The following is a 19,289-nucleotide window of genomic DNA, read 5'->3' on the forward strand; positions in this document are numbered from 1 at the left end:
TGGTCAACCTTGGATTTATGTTACTAGCATCATCATCACTACCACTGTTGTTGCTATGGTTATGGCTATACACCTAGCTACTGGTCTTTGGGCTTTGGGGAAATCTCTAAGGTTTCCATAAAATAGGATCATTGTATTGTTGTGTGTCTTCCCCGTTGGGTTCTTGAGGAAATCTGACAAAATAACATGTGCTCAGTACTTAGAGCCATGGTCAAGGTCATCAGACAGCTACTCCTTTTATGGTCAAGGTCATCAGACAGCTACTCCTTTTATGGTCAGCATCTTCATCATGCTCTGTGATTGACACTATCTGTAGATCAGGGTTTGCCCTAAAACTAAGGCTGCTACCAAGATGCTCTGAGGAGGTGCTGTTGGAGGGAATGTAGATGGTAGAACTGTCCTGTTCTGAGTGCTGGCACTGCCCAGTCCCTGAGCTCAATGCCCCCATCAATAACTTAGGAGGTATGCAGAGGATATTTCACTAGCATAGTGGTGAAATTAAATGTAGTCATGGAAACTAACACACCAGGAAGGACTAAAAATCTATACGAAGTATAGATCATTATTGTTTATTAAGTGAGAAGAAATATATTTTATTATTATTTTGATTCATCTAACCATGAGGTAATGTATAAATCAAAAAAAAAAAAAAAATGTCAAGCTGGAGTGAAACACAAACCTCCAAAAACCAGGGTAGAGTTTCCTTTCATTCTCCCCCCTCTCTCTCTTTCTCTCTCTCTCTCTTTCTTCTCTCTCCTTCTCCTTTTCTTTTTGCAATCTTTGCTGAAAGACATTTGAAGTGAAGTTAATAATTGAAATGTAATGAATAACTGCAGTTTAGGGTCCATAGCACAATCATAATTGCCAGTTTATTACTTTTTTAATATATTTGCCAAGTATTAATAATATTGAAATAATGCAAGAAGATCATGGGGAATAAATGAAATATATCATTTGTCAAGGAAAAAGAATTTCCAAACAGTAGGCACTGCACTTATGAGCCTAGTGATGGATGCAGCATCGCCCTGAATCCTTCCGCATAGGGAGACACCTGGAAGTTCAGGTCTCTGCATAATTCTCATGTAGTCAGACAGAGAGGAGGTGGAGATTTGCCAAGTACCAAGTTCCATATCTGGAAATAACTAGGAAGTCCGGGGCTCTTTGCTAAAGACCTTTAGGCTCTCAAGTCTTCTTTGTCCTCATCATAAAATGAAATACATTTACATGATAGCACGTGCCTGTAATGGCAGCCTGGAGAGACCTAGGCAGGAGGATCATGAGTTCAAGGCCAGCCTGGGCTTATGTTGTAGTAGATTCAAAGCCAATCTGGACTACATAGTATGACCATTTCTCAAAAATAGATGGATGAAATAAAATAGATTCAAAAATATGAGACAAATATAAGGGAATCTAAATGGGTGCTTGGTAACTGCTCATTTTATTTATTTATTTATTTATTTATTTTTTATTTTTGGATGTTGGGGGGAGGAGAGACAGGGAGACAGACAGACAAACTTACCTGAATCCTGCCCTCTGCTCAAGGAACATTGACCTAGGTGAAGATGTTCCATTTTCTTGTCTCAGCATCAGGGGCACGCAATGGGAAAAGTGGTAGAGAATCTGTTAGCAAGATTGGTGACAGGAGTGCAGAGTGAGATCTGGAGTGTGTCACAGTCACATGAACCCTAAGGGCCCCCTAGCAAATCCTCTCTTGTTCCTTCCCCTTTACACGCTTTTCTTCTAGCCTGATGCCACATCTTAAACACATATGGTGTTTTGGGGACTTGGCTAAGGAAATGGGAACTAAGGAGGATATGGACCAAGAGCTAGAGCACAGACATCACCACTGTTCACAGTCTGGGTCACCATCTCCAGCCAATAAGTAAGAGCAAAGCAGAAGTGGTGAGCACCCGGGGTTTTCTTCACTCTGGTTGTAAGAATTGTGCATTTTCATTTGTCCTCCAAATATAAAATCAGCATCACATTAAACAGCACTTGGATGTAACTGATGCTGGTATTTTCATAAACACCTTCCCATTTAGACATAGATTCTATGCAGAGATGATTCTATTTGACATTAGACGCTAACACTTTCTTCATGTTATTCAACATTGGGAAGTTCTTCCCAGGACCACAAAGCCTTACAGAATGGCTCTGTTGTGTTTCTTTCCTGCTATTCATTCACCACAGATGTCAAATCTCTATTCCACAACACCTACAAAAAAGAAAAGAAAGTCTCCATGTACCGTTATGGCATAATCACCAAGACAAGCTAAGGATAAGAAGAAGGGTTAAGTTGCTGTGTGTTCACTCCTATTTCTAATGGGAGTTGGAGTTAAGGAAGAGAAGGAGAAGGAGAAGGAGAGAGAAGGGGAAGAAGGAAGGGACCGGGAAAGGAAAGCAAAGTAAGTGCCAGCAAAAGGAGGGTGTGTAAAGTGTTGCTCTCATGGTGTTTTAGTTTGCTTTTCATTATGATAAACACCATGGCCAAAAACAATTTAGGAAAGGTTCTATTTTTGATTAAGTTAGAGTCCCTCTCCAGGATAACCAGGGCAGGAACTCAAGCAGGAAATGAGGCAGAACCCATGGAGGAACTCTGCTTCTCTCTCATGCCCAGCCTGCTTTCCTACACATCCCAGGACCACCTGCCTAAGGGTGGTGCCACCCACAGTGGACTGGACCTTCCCACAACAATCAGAAATCTAGGAAATGCCCCACAGATATACCCACGGGGCCACTCTTATCAAGACACTTCATCACTGAGGCTCATCCACATCACTCCTTCCGGGTGTGTCAAGTGACAACCAAGATTAGCCATTACAGAAGGGGAACCCAAAGAACTGCAGTGTGGCTTTGCAGGAGGACCTAGCGAGCAAGCATGGCAGCTGGAGAGGGAAGATGCACTGTGCTTGCCACTGCACTTGTGGATGTTTGAATCACACAACTGGATTAGCATAGGTGTGTGTGTGTGTGTGTGTGTGTGTGTGTGTGTGTGTGTGTGTGTGCAGGCACAGTACTCATGCATGTATTAGGCTAGGTAGGTGCTCATCTAGCACTGATGGAGTTCTTGATTTGAGCCACACCACCTCATAAACTGGGTGTGGTAGCACATGCTGTAACAATAGCACTCGGGAAGTGGAAGCAGGGAAATCCAGATTTCGAGGTCTCTGGTTGTTTACTAAGTCTGAGGCCACCCTGAGCTACAGAGGAGCATCCAAAAACCGTGTGTGTGTGTGTGTGTGTGTGTGTGTGTGTGTGTGTGTATGTGTGTGTGTGTGTTGTATTGTTCACCCTGAGCTACAGAGGAGCATCCAAAAACCGTGTGTGTGTGTGTGTGTGTGTGTGTGTGTGTGTGTGTGTGTGTGTGTGTGTTGTATTGTTCACCCTGAGCTACAGAGGAGCATCCAAAAACCGTGTGTGTGTGTGTGTGTGTGTGTGTGTGTGTTGTATTGTTTTTACAAGTGTTATTGTATATGCATACATAGTTTTATTAAAGTGCAAGAATTGAGGCTATATTTGAATTATTTTTATTAACATGAATGTTTTACCTCTTTAAAATAGCTCATCATGTGTCCCCAGCTCCCAGCTTCCTCCCTGCTTTGTAAAAAATAGCATTGCAAACATCTATCAAATAACTTGATGATTACATTAATATACAGATTTTTTTATAGTTTAATGTATTTTAATAGCAAATTTACAGGAACAGCACAGAAGACAGACAACATTAAAAACATGCATGTACTTGCATGTAGGACAACTCAGTTAGAAAAGTATAGTGAATGGATGGAGTCTACTGTATGATAAAAATGCTACAAACACCATTTAGTTACCGTCAATAAGAAATTTACTTATTTAAAAAAAAAAATCCAAATGCTGGCACTGTCCAGAAAATTTTAACAGGTTTATTTATAATTGTTATAAAGTTGAACTGTTGAAAGTGTTCACTGAAACATTTTGCTTGCATTAATGCTTTACATCTTGCATTTATATTAAAAATTCACACACAAATGAAAACGGAAAAACTGCCAATACCTGATTTCTGTCCCCTATTTTTCCACTTGCAATCATATACTTAGGTACCTTTTGACCCCCATGGAAAAAATATCTAACATTCAGAACTACTGATAACAGGAAGAAGAGGAAAAAATTTTTTGAGAATGAAATGTTTCCCCTCATAGTGGACTCTTAAGCACATTCTCCACGTATGCGGCGTGCTAACTGGATATCTTTTGGCATAATTTTTACACGTTTGGCATGGATAGCACACAGGCTGGTATCTTCAAAAAGGCCAACCAGATAGGCCTCACTTGCCTCCTGCAAAGCACCGATAGTTGCACTCTGGAAGCGCAGATCTGTTTTGAAGTCCTGAGTAATTTCTCGCACCAGACGCTGGAAGGGGAGCTTGCGAGTCAGAAGTTCAGTGGATTTCTGATAGCGTCTGATTTCACGGAGTGCCACAGTACCAGGCCTGTAACGATGAGGTTTCTTCACCCCTCCAGTAGAGGGCGCACTCTTGCGAGCGGCTTTTGTAGCCAGCTGTTTCCTGGGTTCTTTACCACCGGTGGATTTACGGGCAGTCCGCTTTGTACGATCCATGATATAAGCACCTCCTTACTTACCCCCCTTCTCTTTCGGCTGGAGCTAGGCAAGCGAGAGGTGGCGCTGGCGTTAGAGAGCGGCTGCGAACACAATTCAATATACAGATTATTTTACTACAATATTATATTCATGAGTTGCATTTTTCATGTTCTCTTATATTCTTTTTCAATTTGGTTTTTCTGTTATAATCTGAATATCAAAGGAACACGCATGAGTGAACAAAGTCCACATTGTGCATGGTGGCAAATAAATGTTTGAGATCCCTTGGGGATATATTAGTTGGGGTTCTCTAAAGGAAGAGAACATATAGAATAAATGTATATTCCAAGGAGAATCTATTAGATTGAATTACATAATAGGGGCTGGGTAGCCTAACAAAAGTCTGTACAATAGAAAAGCTGAGAACCTGGTAAATTCTCAATCCGTGAGGCTGAGCCTCAGTAGCCCCAAACAGATTCTAAATGGTTGGGTGTTTCCTGGTGAGCTTCTTGCCTTCAATCCACACTGGAAGACTGAAGAAGCTGGACTTCATCAGTAAGGATGGCAATGGCAGCAGCAGCAACAACAGAACAGATGCACTCACCAACAAAAAGGGAAGGCAGGCAGGCAAAGATCACTGCTTTTCAAACTGGGATCTCTTTCTATCTAGGCCAAAAGAAGGTATGTCACACTCTTGGCGGGGGTCTTCTCTCCTCAGTCTTCTCTGGGAATGCTCCCATAAACCTTCCCAGGGGTCTGTCTATTAGCTGATTCCAGATTCAATCTAGAATCAACCCATCACAGGAAGACTTCATTTAAGCGCCTTCAGCTATCTGAACCAGCATCCCAGGGCTGATCTGCAGGACATGGGTTGTCCCCTCTAGAAGGAGCTGTGAAGTGGCAGGATTGGAGAAGGGGCTGGGAAGAATCTGGACAGATGTTCCACTAAGTGGAACCAGGTTGAGACAGCAGATGCCCCCATAGACATGGTAAACAGATCTTGTGAGGGGACTCTGTGAATAATCTCTATCTCACCAACAGCGGTAGGACATATTTGGGGTTGGAGAGTGGGAGAGTTGCATGGAAGGCAAATTTTACAGTTAGAGCTAAGACTGCAGTCTTAAAATAGAACCCCCAAGGCAGTGCAGAGTAATATCTCAAGAAAGAGAAGACAGCAGTGACTAATAAATCTCCAGAGAAGCTGGATGTGACAGTGTGGGTCCATAATCCCAATAGCAAGAAGGTGCAGGAGGGTAGTTAGCATTCAAGACCAGCCTCAGCTCTAGCAGGTTCAAATCCAGCCTGGACTACCTAAGACTCTGTCTCAAATAGTAAGAATGGGGAGAAGAGGAGGAGAAGGCATAAGAGAGAAAATGGGAGGAAGGGAAAAAAGAAAAAGGAGAGAGAGGACAGATGAATCTGGAGGAGCAGGAGATGAGACACCATTTAGCTTCAGGCAAAGAAGAGATCTCTATATAGCCAGGAAATGGCTTTTTAAAACAGTTCCCCCTGTTAGGAGATGAAGCTTCAGTCTAGCATAACCACAACTTAAATGCATTTGACATTTCAGAAAATAATTAATGGTGTTGGTTTTATTAATTTTTTAAAATATAAATTTAAAATGTGACAAACCAATGAGAAAGAGCAGTCTGTTTTAATGAAATTTTCACTTCTGCCATCAATAAATACAGAAAGAGCCCTGTCTGTATCACAGTATTCTTTCCCTGTCTGTGTAGGAAGACACGCATCTAACACAGGGAGCAGGAAAGATTCCAGACGTCTGCAGGGTTCAAGAAGACAGACTTGGGCTGCAGTGGAATGGGACCACAGGGAAGTTTGTTTGCTTTCCTTTGACAGTTTTCAAGAGATACTTCATCCATCCCTTGGCTAGAAATAAACGAATTCTTATCTGTTTCAGTTTTGTTCACAACTCAAGAACGTGGAACATTCCTTTCCACTGTGTTAATATATGTCACTGTGATTGGCTTAATAAAAAAAAGCTAAACGGCTAGTAGCTAGGCAGGATTTCTGGTGCAGAGAGAATGCTGGGAAGAAGAAGGGTGGAGCTGGAGGAGATGCCATGAGATGAAGAGTGATCAGGATGGGAAGTACATAGATGAGGTAAACAAGCCTCAGGGTAGCACATAGATTAATAGAATTGGGTTTATTTAAGTTATAAGACCTAGCTAAAAACAAAACTAAGCTATTGGCCAAGCATGTATAATTATAATTTATCATTAATAACAAGTCTCTGTGTGATTATTTGGGAACTGGCTGTTGGGACAGAAAAGTCTACCTACACAAGATGATGAGTATTTTGGCCCAGTCCTGTAATCCCAGACCTTGGAAGACTGAGGCAGAAAGATCATAAGCCTGGAGTGTCTCAAAAGAAAAGTGCAAGGCTGGGGATGCCACTTAGTTGGTAGAAAGCTTGCCAGGCACACACAAAGCCCCATATTCAATCTTCCATGGCACACCCTAGCACTGGAAAAGTAAAGGATCAGAAGTTCAAGGTCATCTTCATGTACATAGAGAATTCAAGACCAGCCTAGGCTACATGAGACCCTGTCTCAAAAAAATAAATCATCTGAGAACGCTATGGTATTCCTTGGTGACCCACAGCAAGGTGACATGGAGGGTACTAGGGTTTTAACCTGGAGCCTCGTGAAAGCCAGGCAAGAGAAGCAGAGTCCTCAGGTGGTATCCACAGCCCTCCTTCTTTATTTTTTATTTTTATTTTACATATGGATCCCAGTTCCCTCTCCCTCACTCCTTCCCTCTTTCCCTCTCTCCCACCCTCTCATGCCCCCCACCACCCTCCCCTCCCACCCACCCCCATTCCACATGTAGGGTGATGCCTTCCAGGAGGGGTCATCTAAATCTGTCAAGTCATTTGGAGTAGGGACTAGGCCTTCTCTCCTGTCTCTAGGTTAAGGCAGTTATCCCTCCATGGGGGATGTGCTCCCAAAGTCGTTTTGTGCACCAGGGATACATCCTGGCTCCACTGTCTGAGGTCCCTTAGACTGCCCAGACCTTCTGAGACCCATGTTCAGGGGTTCTGAGCCAGTCCCATGCTGGATTCCCAGGTATCAGTCTGGGGGTCCATTAGCTCCTCTTTGTCCAGGTCAGCTGTCTCTATGTGTTTCTGTAGCCTGGTCTTGTCCTCTCTCTCTACATCTGGATTCTAGTTCAGCTCAGTGTTTAGTTGTGGGTGTTTGTTTCTGTTTCCTTCAGCTACTAGATGAGGGCTCCATGATGGTGGATAAGTTAGTCTTTGCTCTCATTATCAGGGAAGGGCATTATGGTAGCCTTTCCACTGTTGCTCAAATTGTTAGTTGGGGTCAGTCTTGCAGGTCTCTGGACATTTCTCTAGGTCCAGTTTTCTCTTCAAACCTATAATGGCTCCCTCTTTTATTCTCTCTCTATCTCTATCTCTGTGTGTGTGTCTATCTCTCTGTCTCTCTCTCTCTCTCTCCTCTCGTCTATTCCTCCCCTGACTCAATCTTCCTAGTCCCATATGCTTTCCTCTCCTCCCCTTCTCTTTCTCCTAGTTCCCTCTCCACTCACTGCCCTCCCCAGCCCATATGCTCAGGAGATCTTGTCCCTTTCCCCTTCTGTGAGGGACTTTATATGAATCTCTTAGAATCCTCCTTGTATCCTAGTTTCTTAGGCAGTGTGAATTATAGGCTGGTGATCCTTTGCTCTATGTCTAAAATCCATATATGAGTGAATACATACCATGTTCCCCTTTTTGTGACTGGGTTACCTCATTCAGGATGGTTTCTTCAAGTTCCATCCACTTGCCTGCAAATTTCAAGATTCCATTTTCCCCCCACATTGTATTCCATTGTGTAAATGTGCCACTTCTTCTTTATCCATTCTTCTGTTGAGGGGCATCTAGATTGCTTCCAGGTTCTTGCTATTACAAATAATGCTGCTATGAACATAGTTGAACACATGCCTTTGCATCATGGATGTGGATCATTTGGGTATATGCCTAAGAGGGGGATTGCCAGGTCCTGTGGTAGACTGATTCTCATTTTCCTGAGGAACTGCCATACTGATCTCCAAAATGACTGAAAAAGTTTGCACTCCCACCAGCAGTGGAGAAGTGTTCCCCTTTCTCCACATCCTCTCCAGCATGAGTCATCATTGGTGTTTCTAATTTTAGCCATTCTGCAGTCCTCCTTCTTGCTATCTATTTTGAGATGGGGTCTTGCTAAGTTTCCCAGGCTTGTCATGAATTCACTCTATAACCCAGACTGACCTTGAACTTGTATCTATTTCCTAAGCCTACCAAGAAGTTGGGAGAGAAGAAGGGAGGAGGAGGCTTTTCTAATTAGGCTAATTAGTGTGAGAAGACACACCCTAAATGCCGGCAGCATCATTCCCAGGCACAGGGCCTGAGACCATCTACAAAGGAGACGAGTGTGGTGCAGCGTGCCCCTCTGCCTCACACTCCTGCTGCCACCCACCATGATGGGCAGTGTGGCCCTTAACTGTAAGCCACAAGAAACTCTTCCTCTTCCCAGTGGCTTCTCACAGGGTATCTGGTCACAGCAGTGAGACAGACAGGGAAGGACAGGGTTTGAAGAGTGCTCTGTGGATGTTGGATGGCCTCTTGGGAGCACCAGCATCCTTGAGTCTTGTGGGGAGTGTGGGAACTGGGCCTGGAGTCTGCAGGTGTTTTGGAGGAACTGGGAAACCTCAGTCTGGAATCACCTCTCTTTCAACTCCTCAGTCCTTGCCACCCTTCCCTGAGCCCTTCCTCTGCACCAGAGAATCCCAGCTTTGTCTTCTGAGGGCAGATTGGAATGCCAGAATGTATGGAGATTAATCACAGAATAATACAAACTGCCGCTTATCATTGCTCATATAGTTGACATAATTACCCTACAGGCAACATGAAAACGTTGTACTGCAGTAACTCCCAGCCAGGAGGAAAGGCAGCATTGCTGATAACACAAAAGAGAGAAGAATACTGAACACAGCCCTTTGAAAACTTTTAATTAATTTTCACCCTCGCAGCATAATTGGTGTCAGTTCAAACTTCAGTGTTTCCAGAGCCCTTGGCCTTGTTGCAGAGAAATTTAGGACCAGCATGGCTGCCTACAAAGAAAGCTCGACCCTGGTCAGGGATGAGGGAGAGGAAATAAAGTATTTCTGCATCGTTAAACATAGGCTGTGTCACTAGTCCATTTAAAATTCTTCCACAGTTCCTCATTGCATGTTAGCTGCCACCAAGGCAGCCAGCCTTCCTAGGCCACCCTGGCAGTTAAGTCATTGCCCATTGCCAAGTGCCAAGCGCACCCTTAAAAGTGCATTTTTATCTTTTCAGCATGCCCTGTGGAACTCAAAGATAAGAACTTTAGGTGTGACTGCTGACCCTGGCAAGGGCTGACTTGCCTTGTGTATTAGTCAACTTTCTTGTTCGTATGACCAAATATCTGAGTTAAGCAAGGTGGGGAGGTTACTTTGATTCATAGTTTGTGAAGATACCGTCCATCATGGCAGGAACACATGAGTGACCCTCTACTTCCAGTGAAACTCCACCTCTTAGCAGCCCCACAAGCTTTCAAAGCAGCAGCACCAGTGGGGGCCAGGTGTTCAAACACTCGGGTCTATGGCCATTTCACACTGCAGCCACTCCTGATCAGTTCCACCTGCTGTCCCTCCTCCACCCTGCACCAGACTTAGTGGATTCCCTGCTGTCAGATGCACTATTCTCCCAAAACTTTGCATTTGTGCGGCTGCTAATCACCTCTGCAGACCCTTCCCCTCCAGACTCCACCAGAACGATATCATTCTTTAAACTTAATCATTTAGATAGCAACATATCCCCAGAGCCTTCCACAGACAAGTTTTCTGCTTTGAGCTCTCAAAGCTTTGTAGTTTCTCCTCTGTTTCAAACCATATCCGACTACTGTACATGAGTGTGGACCTCCTTCCCGGACGATGCAAAGGCACCTTAGCGGTGAGTGTAGCCAACACCTACACTGTGTCTACAGTAGAGGATTTGTCCCTAGAATGTGCCACGTGGATGTAAACCTGACACTCTGGTGATGCCAATCGTATAGGATCCTATATTTAAACCTCTGGCTGGAACCCTTATCTTTCATAGTGAATTACTCAATTCTGTAGTCAAATTGACATGTATAATCCAATAGTTTCTTTTTTGCCTACACTGCCAGGAAGCCCAAATCTAAGTTTTACATTGCCAAAACATTGCAAAAGTCTTAGCCCACTGTGTTTGCCGTCGTTGTCATCAACTATGATGGTGATTTCCTTTTTCCATCTCTCTGGTTTTATTTGTTGTTATTTTCTAATTCCAATTTTCTGACCCTCTCTTCTTACTTTACCCACCCTGACTGTTGCAGTTACTTTATATACAAGGGCATGCTTGCCTCTCACTCCACAGAAAACATAGCAGTCAGATAAATAGCAAGAATGAGCAGCAAACAAGGACTGAGCAAATGTCTGTTGAGTATTAACTATGAACCTGGCATCACAGCAAAGCCCTGTATATGCACAGAAAAAAAAAAGGCATGGCTCCTCTACTCATGGTTCCTCCACCATCCATGGGGGAGTGATTGCAGCACAGGACACACACCTGCCATAAAAGTGCAAGTGCCCCGAGGCATCTCGGGAACAGGAAAAGTAGAAATACTTCTAGGGAAGGAAGGGGGACTGTCCACAGGCTTGTGTGTTTGAACACTACATCTCCAGATGGTATTGGCATTTGTACAGATTGTGGGCCCTTTAAGAGGTGGGGCCTAACTGGAGGAGGCAGGACTTAGGGCTGCTGTGAGGCCCTATGGCACCCTCAGTCCTCCCTGCTTCCTGGTCAGCCAAAATGTGAGCCACCCAAGCTTCTGCTGCCACTCCAGGTGACACACCTTTCACACCATGAAACCATAAAAATAAACTCTTCCTCGATAATAAGAAAAGCAAAGAAAATGGCATAATATTTGAGTAGAAACTTCATGGATATGTAGGAGTTTACGGTTTAAAAAGAAGAGCAACATATGCCGAACTTCAAGGGTGCTGAGTGACTTGATATTGCAAGAAGACAGGTGTAAGTAGTGGCTCTGTAGATGACTGGCCTGTTAAGACCAAGAAGGACCAGTCCAAAGGCACATCTGGGCAGATTTTCCATTCCAGGCCACTGTCCGTATCCTCTTACATAAGGGGACCTCTTTCCAACACTCAGCTGTTTTAGTGTCAACTGACTGAGAAAACACATCACAGCAAAAGTTATGGGAAGTTCAACGATGCATTTAAATTAATTTGTTCTCTTTTTCAACCCAATCAAGTCTACAGACATTTGAAAAATAGCTTTCCCTGGAAACAACCACTGTTCTCCTCCGAGATGTGAATAAAATATGAGTGTGTTCTCCTGCACAGTTACTCTCATCCCAAACATCTTGGGTCCTTCTCTCTCTCTCTCTCTCTCTCTCTCTCTCTCATCCTCTCCTGTGATGTTCAGCATGGAAATGTAGCCTTGGCAACACATATTCCCAGTCCACATTGCCTCATCCTTCATTGGTTGCTCATTATGCCTCTTTTTGCTGTGTCTTCAATTGATAATTCACTGTGGTTCAGTTTCTCTTGTGTGTTCATCAACTGGATGGTCCTCAAGTCTTGCTGTGTGTTAGAATCAGCCAGAGTGTCAGCTTAAGACCGAGTTCCTTCCAACTTCTCTTGGAGTGTCTAATTCAGTAGATCTTTCTAATCTGAAGCCTGGTAACTTGCATTTAAGATGACCTCCCCTGTCACTCTGAAGCTTCATAAATGAGGACCACCCTTTGATTGTGGCCAACCTGCAGGATCCTACTCATCCAGTCTATGTCACTTTATCAGTTGCTTCATAGTTTCTGGTATAGTTTCAGCCTCCTTAGAACTTCCTTTGTTTTAGCTTGAGGTTTGGTTTTATTAATATAGTTCAGGCTGACATCAAACTCACTATGTAGCCAAAGATGACCATGAGCTCTTGATCCTCCTGCCTCTACTTCTCAAGTTCTGGGATTGCAGGCATGTGCCATCGTGCCTTTCTTTATAAAGAAATAACATCATGGGCCCAAACAGCTGGTACTTGGGAACTACTCAGCAAACAATAGAAACAGTATTAATTAATTTTATCATTGCTGTGACAAAATAAATACCATCCAAAAAGCAGCTTGAGGGCGGAAGGGATGGTTGAGGGTGATGGTTTAAGAGGTCATAGTCCATCCTGATGGGAAGGAATAACGGCAGAAGCATGAGGCAGCTGGCCACTCTAGATCTGTGGTGGAGGCAGAGAGAGATGGATTCTGGCCCTCAGCTGGATCCTCCATTTCTCCTTTTTTATTCCACTTGCAATCCCAGGTCACAAAATCATGTTGTTCACATCCGGGATGGGTTTTTGTTCCTCAGTCAAGCCTATCTGGAAACACCTTCATAGACACCTGGAGGTGCGTTTCTACGGTGACCCTAAATCTAGTCAAGTTGATGATGAAGTGCCATCTGAAACTCAGCCGTGGGTATGACAATTCTCAGAGTTGGCTGTGCGTAAGGCACATAGTCAAGCCCTTTAAATGCTCCATTTCATAACAACCCTGAGAACCAGGTGCTCTGGCCACACCCTTTTCCAGAATGATGCCCTCTATAGGCAGAGAGGATGAGGTACATGTTCAGTCAACCATCCACAGTTGCTCACCTCACTGAGTGGTGGCCTTAGATTCACTCAGAGCAACGACTCACTTCTTGGAGACCAGGCTTTCCTGCCTGTCTTAATAACAGCTAGTCTCTGAGGGCTCAAGATGCACTTCCTCAGGAAACTGACACATTCTAGACAAACATTCTGAGCAGATGTCTTGACCCAGACTAGTTCATTTCCACAGCCCTAACAAGTCCAGATGCTGGGAGTTCAAAAAGCAAGTCACAGCCCACTCAAAGGCACGATGGGTATGGTAGCTGGAAAGAAAATGGCCACCAAAAGGAGTGGCACTATTGGGAGGTGTGGCCTTGCAGGAGGAAGTGTGTCACTGTGGGGGGTGGGCTTTGAGGTCTCTATGCTCAGGCTTCACTCAATCAATGGCACAGCTCCCTTCCTGCTGCCTGTGGATCCAGATGTAGACTCTCAGCTCCTCTCCAGCACCGTGTCTGCCTGCGTGCTGCCATGCTCCCCACCGTGATGAAAACCATAAAACTCTGAAACTGTAAGCCAGCCCCAACTAAGAGTTCCTTTATAAGAGTTGCCGTTCTCATGGTGTCTCTTCTCAGCAATAGAAACCCAAACTAAGACAATGGGCCTCCTAGCCCCGCAGCCAAGACCAGGTCCTCATCTGTGAACTTGCCTTCTGGCCATGGGATGGAAGTCGCTCATACTAATTAAATAATGGGTCTGATGACTGGATAGTGCACAGTGACTTTAGAGTTCACAGCAAAACAGGACAGGCAGAAGAGCATGGTTCTCTGGGACAGTGGATGTGTATTTGGGAGCAGAGAAAAGCCTTTCTGGAGGCAGGAGCTGGGTCAGGTTCCCTTTTCTGGGCCCTAAAAGTAGCCTGGGTTTAGGAGTCTTGTTTCTTTAAACTTCAGCCTCCACACAGCTGGATGTGGAGGAGTTCACACTTATTTTTTCCTAGTTTGTGCTCCCTCACACATAAAAGTGTGTGTGTGTGTCTGGTGTGGTGTGTGTGTGTGTGTATCTGATGTATGGGGTGTGTGTCTGGTGTGTGTGTGTGGGGTATGTGTGTGTGTGGTGTGTGTGGTGTATGTGTGTATGTGTGTGTCTGGTGTGTGTGGTGTGTGTCTGTTGTGTGTGTGTGTGGTGTGTGTGTCTGGTGTGTGGGGTGTGTGTGTGTGTGTCTGGTGTGTGTGTGTGTGTGTGGTGTGTGTATGTTTGGTGTGTGGGGTGGGGTGTGTGTGTGGTGTGTGTCTGGTGTGTGTGTGTGAGTGTGTGTATGGTGTGTGTGTGGTGTGTGGGTTATGTGTGTGTGTCTGGTGTGTATATGTCTGGTGTGTTTGTGGTGTGTGTATGTCTGGTGTGTGAGGTGGGGTGTGTGTGTGGTGTGTGTGTGGTGTGTGTCTGGTGTGTGTGTGTGGTGTGTGTCTGGTGTGTGTGTGTGAGTGTGTGTGTGGTGTGTGTATGTCTGGTTGTGGGGTGGGGTGTGTGTCTGATGTGTGTGTGTGTGAGTGTGTGCATGGTGTGTGTGGGGGGGGTATGTGTGTGTGTCTGGTGTGTGTGTCTGGTGTGTATATGTCTGGTGTGTGTGTGTCGTGTGTGTGTGTGGTGTGTATGTCTGGTTGTGGGTGGGGTGTGTGTCTGGTGTGTGTGTGTGTGGTGTGTGTCTGGTGTGTGTGTGAGTGTGTGTGTGGTGTGTGGGGTATGTGTGTGTGTATGGTGTGTGTGTCTGGTGTGTATATGTGTGTGTGTGTGTGTGTGTGTGTGTGTGTGCACGCGCACATGCATAGGGACCCTAGAGTCAAGTGACATTCCCCAATCACTCTACCTTTGCTGTTTGAGACAGGGTCTCTCTTTAAACCTAAAGAGCAGTGATTTGCTGTCTGATTGTGTCCAATCCTCTCAGGACTGGGGTGACAGTCACTTGTGCCCACTCCTTCCAAGGCTTGGGTGATAGTCGCATGTATGCTACGAGGCCCAACTTTTCCATAATTTGTGGGATCTGAACTCGGGCCCTCACGGTTGTATGACAGTCATTTCACCAAGACCCGTGTCAAGGTGGTGATCTGAATTAAGCATCATAATGGTCCCAGCCTCTCCTCGAAGCTGGAGTTTAGAGTGTGCACTTCCTACATATTAGAGAACAGTTTCCAGAAAACTGCGTGCAGTGCCTCTCAATCAGCAGCCCTGCTGCACCCCCTCCCTCCTGCTCCACTGAATCTGAGAGCACATGGACACCACACACAGCCCATCCTGCAGAGGGCTCTGCAACATAGGCACACTGGGCTCTTTACACAAGTACTCTCCAGGGACACATCCTCAGAGCAAAGCCCTGCCCAAAGAAGTTCATGACTGCTTCTCAGGGTATCCGAGCCCCTCTTGTTTTCCTGTGTGTGCCTGCTTCTCTCATGCTCCCTCTCTCCTCTCCTCACAAACCCTCAAACGCTCCCAGGGGACCCTCGCTTGTAAATGTTTGGAAAGGCTGTTGTTAGAACAAGCCTGGAATAATGACTTCATTCTGATAGCCAAAGAGGCCTAATGTCCCATCCCAGCTGTGGTGTCAGGTGTCCAGGAAACGACAAATGAAAATCACTGAGAGGGCCAGCAAGAACCATGAGTCACCCAAGCCACACACAGCACCACACATCAAACCCAGGCTGTCGCCCCCAGGAGTGGGAGCCCTGTGGATGATGCTGTCACCACTGAAGAACTTCCCAATGCAGTGCCCGTGTGCACACACACACACACACACACACACACACACACACGGGCGCACACACATACGGGCACACACACGCACATGCGTGCACACACGCATAAAGGACACACACACACTGGCGCACACACACATGCACACAGGCACATACCATACAGGCACACACATACACACATGCATGCACACACACCAGCACACACACAAATACGCACATGGGCACACATGTCACACACGCACATGCACGCGCACACACGCATACAGGCACACATATCACGCTCACACACACACACATACACGCACACACATACAGGCGCACACAGTCTCAGGCTCCTGGCAACCAAGGATTGGCCCTTCCCTGTGTGAGAAGGGTCCCTCATGGTGTCAGGGACCTGGCCAGCCCTGAGTCTTGTCTACAGTGAAGAAATCAAAAGCAACAGCAAATGCAGGCAAGCTATTATCTGCCTGCAATCACTGTCCCCAGGGAGGCTCCCCTTCCCTAGGGCAGGGCCCATTGAGCCCTGAATCATCTACTCATTGTGAGTTAGAGCACAGTTCTCCTAGCAAAACAGCCTCTGTGTTCAGCAGGTCAGCTCAAGAGTCCCATCTGGGTCCAGTCTGCTCACCGTTGCCATTTCTCTTACAGAAGGAAATGGGAGGGAGGAGAGAGTTTGGGGATCTTTGCCTGAGATTCTAAGCCAATTGTGTGCCATTCTGCCCTAACCAGCAATCGCAAACCATCATCCATGCTGGGTGAAGACTTCCCAGTGTAGCTGTTTGGGGTCAGCCACTCCTGTCAGTGACCCCCTCATCTGTCAGTAAGCTCCATAATAAGCCAGTGAACAAACATTCAGTAAATGAACTAGTGAGTGAACAAATGAAGGAGGCTTCACAGCCACTCAGGTCAGGTGACTGGGTTGTCCTGTGGCCCCTGCAGCCAAGGCTGCAGCCAGGTGTGGACTCATACCTCCAAAACAGAGGTGACTTCACACCGGCTCTTCCTTCTTTCCATTTTCCTTGGGGCACAGAAACCCCTCCACTGACTGCAGAGCACACCCTGGCACACTTACCCCGCGTCTCCACGGACCTCCTTCACCCGCCATCCCCTGACACTGGCTCCCTACAGGGCAAACCCCGAAGACCAAGGGACTTTAGAACCACCATGCTTACCTGCTAAAGAACAAAAGAGGAATAGCAACATCTGGGCCCATGCTTAGCTCTCCCAGATGAGGTGGGTTCAACTCCCAGAGCCCATGCGGTGGCTCCCAGTCATCTGTATCTCCAGTCCCCAGAGATCCAATTCCCTGTTCTGGCCTCTGTGGACACCGGGTAGGCATGTGGTGCACAGACATGCATGCAGGCAAGACATCATACACTTAGAATAAAATAACAATGATGTTAGCTGGGCATTGGTGGTGCACACCTACTCGGGAGGCAGAGGCAGGCAGATTTCTGAGTTCGAGGCCAGCCTGGTCTACAGAGAAACCCTGTCTCGGAAAACCACAACAATAACAACAATAATAATAACAAGATTAAATTTGTTTTAAAGCTTTTATTCCACTGGGCACCATTGAAGTCTGAGTATCGTGAGTTTGGGGTCTTTCTGTGAGGATATTAGATGACAGAGGTGGGAAGAATGGAAAAGCACCTCCAGGACCTGGCTGCCAGAAGCATCCATAGGTTGTCAAATGCAAATGGATTAGAATAGAACAACAGTAGAATCCTCACCTCATTGTCACAGTCTTCACCTCTGGCCATGATTCCAGCCACAACCCTCCTGCCCCTCCTCTCTCACCCACTACCTCACTCCCCAACTCCCTTTCATTGCCATCAAACATGCCACCTTGTGCCCACAGCAGGGCCTGGCCTGCTGCTTCCTTACACACAGGCTCCTGTCTGGGTCTGAGTACTGTGTCACCTGCTGGGTGAGGCAGGTCACCTCATGCTGTGTTTTGTTGTCCTGATGTTATCCACAGCCTGACTACTGTTTGTTCCTCCCTCTGTGCCGAGGTAAGGGCAGGGACCCTTCCCGCCATCCCATTCTTCTCCTTGCACTTCCATAGTTGTGACAAAATACCCAGACAAAAAGCAATTCCAAGTGACAGCCCATCATTGCTGGGAAACCAACGCAGGAACTTGAAGCAGCCAGTCACACCCCAACCAGTCAAGAGCAGAGGACAGTGAACGTGTGGATGCTTGCGCTCAGCTCTGGTACAGCCCGCTTTGGGGCTGGGTCTGCCCACGTTCAAGACAATCAGCCACAGACCAACCTGATCCAGATGACCCCTCCCTGACACACTTCCCTTGGGTGGTTCCAAACCGAGTCAAGTTGACAGTCGGAAACAACCCCCCACTAAGGTGCCCCAGGCTTGACACCTTTCTTGACACGCTAGATGTCTGTAGACACTCAGTGAACAGGCGAGGGGCTTCTTTCCTAAGAAGCTGTTGCTCCTTGCCTGCTCACTGCTTCTGCTCACTCAGGAGGGGCCTCAGCCTCAGCTCTATTGACACGGAGACCAGGAAGGCACCGCCTTCAACCTCTACTCTCTATGTATCGGTGGCACTGCTGCCTCCAGTTGTGAGGACCAAAATTGTCCTAGGGTGGAGAGCACCACCCAACCTGACAACACCTGTTCCTCACTGTCTCCCTTCCTGTTAAAACTCAAGAGGGTTTTTTTGTTTTGTTTTGTTTTGTTTTGTTTTGAATCCTCAGCCCCCATTGTTGTTGCTCTGGCGCAGGTCTATCATGTGGCCAGCAGATGGCAGCAAAGACCATCCTTCTGTAATGCAGCCTCTGCAAACATTTCCTGGCCCTAGACAGCAGGCCGCTTCTGGCAGGATTTGCTGTAGTCTGGTAGGAATTGCCTCGATGCTGTGTTTACAGTTCTCCTGAATAAACAGAAGATGTCCCATGTCCAAGGTCCAGGGACAAAGGAGAAGTGGAGGTGTAGGTCTTGGCAGGGAAGCAGAGGATGCTTTTGGAATTCCCAGTTCTGAGTTTCATTCCCATTGCAACCTTTGCCTCCTTGTGCCTTTGGGGCAATTGACATAGCTACTTGTACCCCAGTTTCAGTGGGGGTGATGATATCATATGAGGGGTGGCATGGTCAAGATGGTGCTGTGGTGAACATGATATAAAATGAAGATGTCACGTTGAAGGTGATACTGTCCTGAGGATTATAGTGATAAAGTTGATGTCATAAGTGAGAGACAGTGGCATCATGAAGTTGGTGGCATCATTGTGGTGATTTGAATGAGAATTCCCCCCATGAACTCATATGTTGGGATAATTGGTCCTCAGCTGGTGGGGCTGTGGATTAGGATTAGGGGGTG

General features: G+C 46.1%; 1 protein-coding gene across 1 annotated transcript; it reads right to left on the minus strand.

The window, feature by feature from the left end:
- Positions 1 to 3,882: 3,882 nt before the first annotated feature.
- Positions 3,883 to 4,637, minus strand: LOC127219648 (histone H3.3A-like). The gene has a single exon (XM_051181390.1). It carries the CDS (start codon positions 4,594 to 4,596, stop codon positions 4,186 to 4,188), a length of 411 nt encoding a protein of 136 aa, XP_051037347.1. The 5' UTR covers positions 4,597 to 4,637; the 3' UTR covers positions 3,883 to 4,185.
- Positions 4,638 to 19,289: the final 14,652 nt, after the last annotated feature.

Source organism: Phodopus roborovskii, unplaced genomic scaffold (assembly GCF_943737965.1).
Source record: "Phodopus roborovskii unplaced genomic scaffold, PHOROB, whole genome shotgun sequence".
Classification (NCBI taxonomy): Eukaryota; Metazoa; Chordata; class Mammalia; order Rodentia; family Cricetidae; genus Phodopus; species Phodopus roborovskii.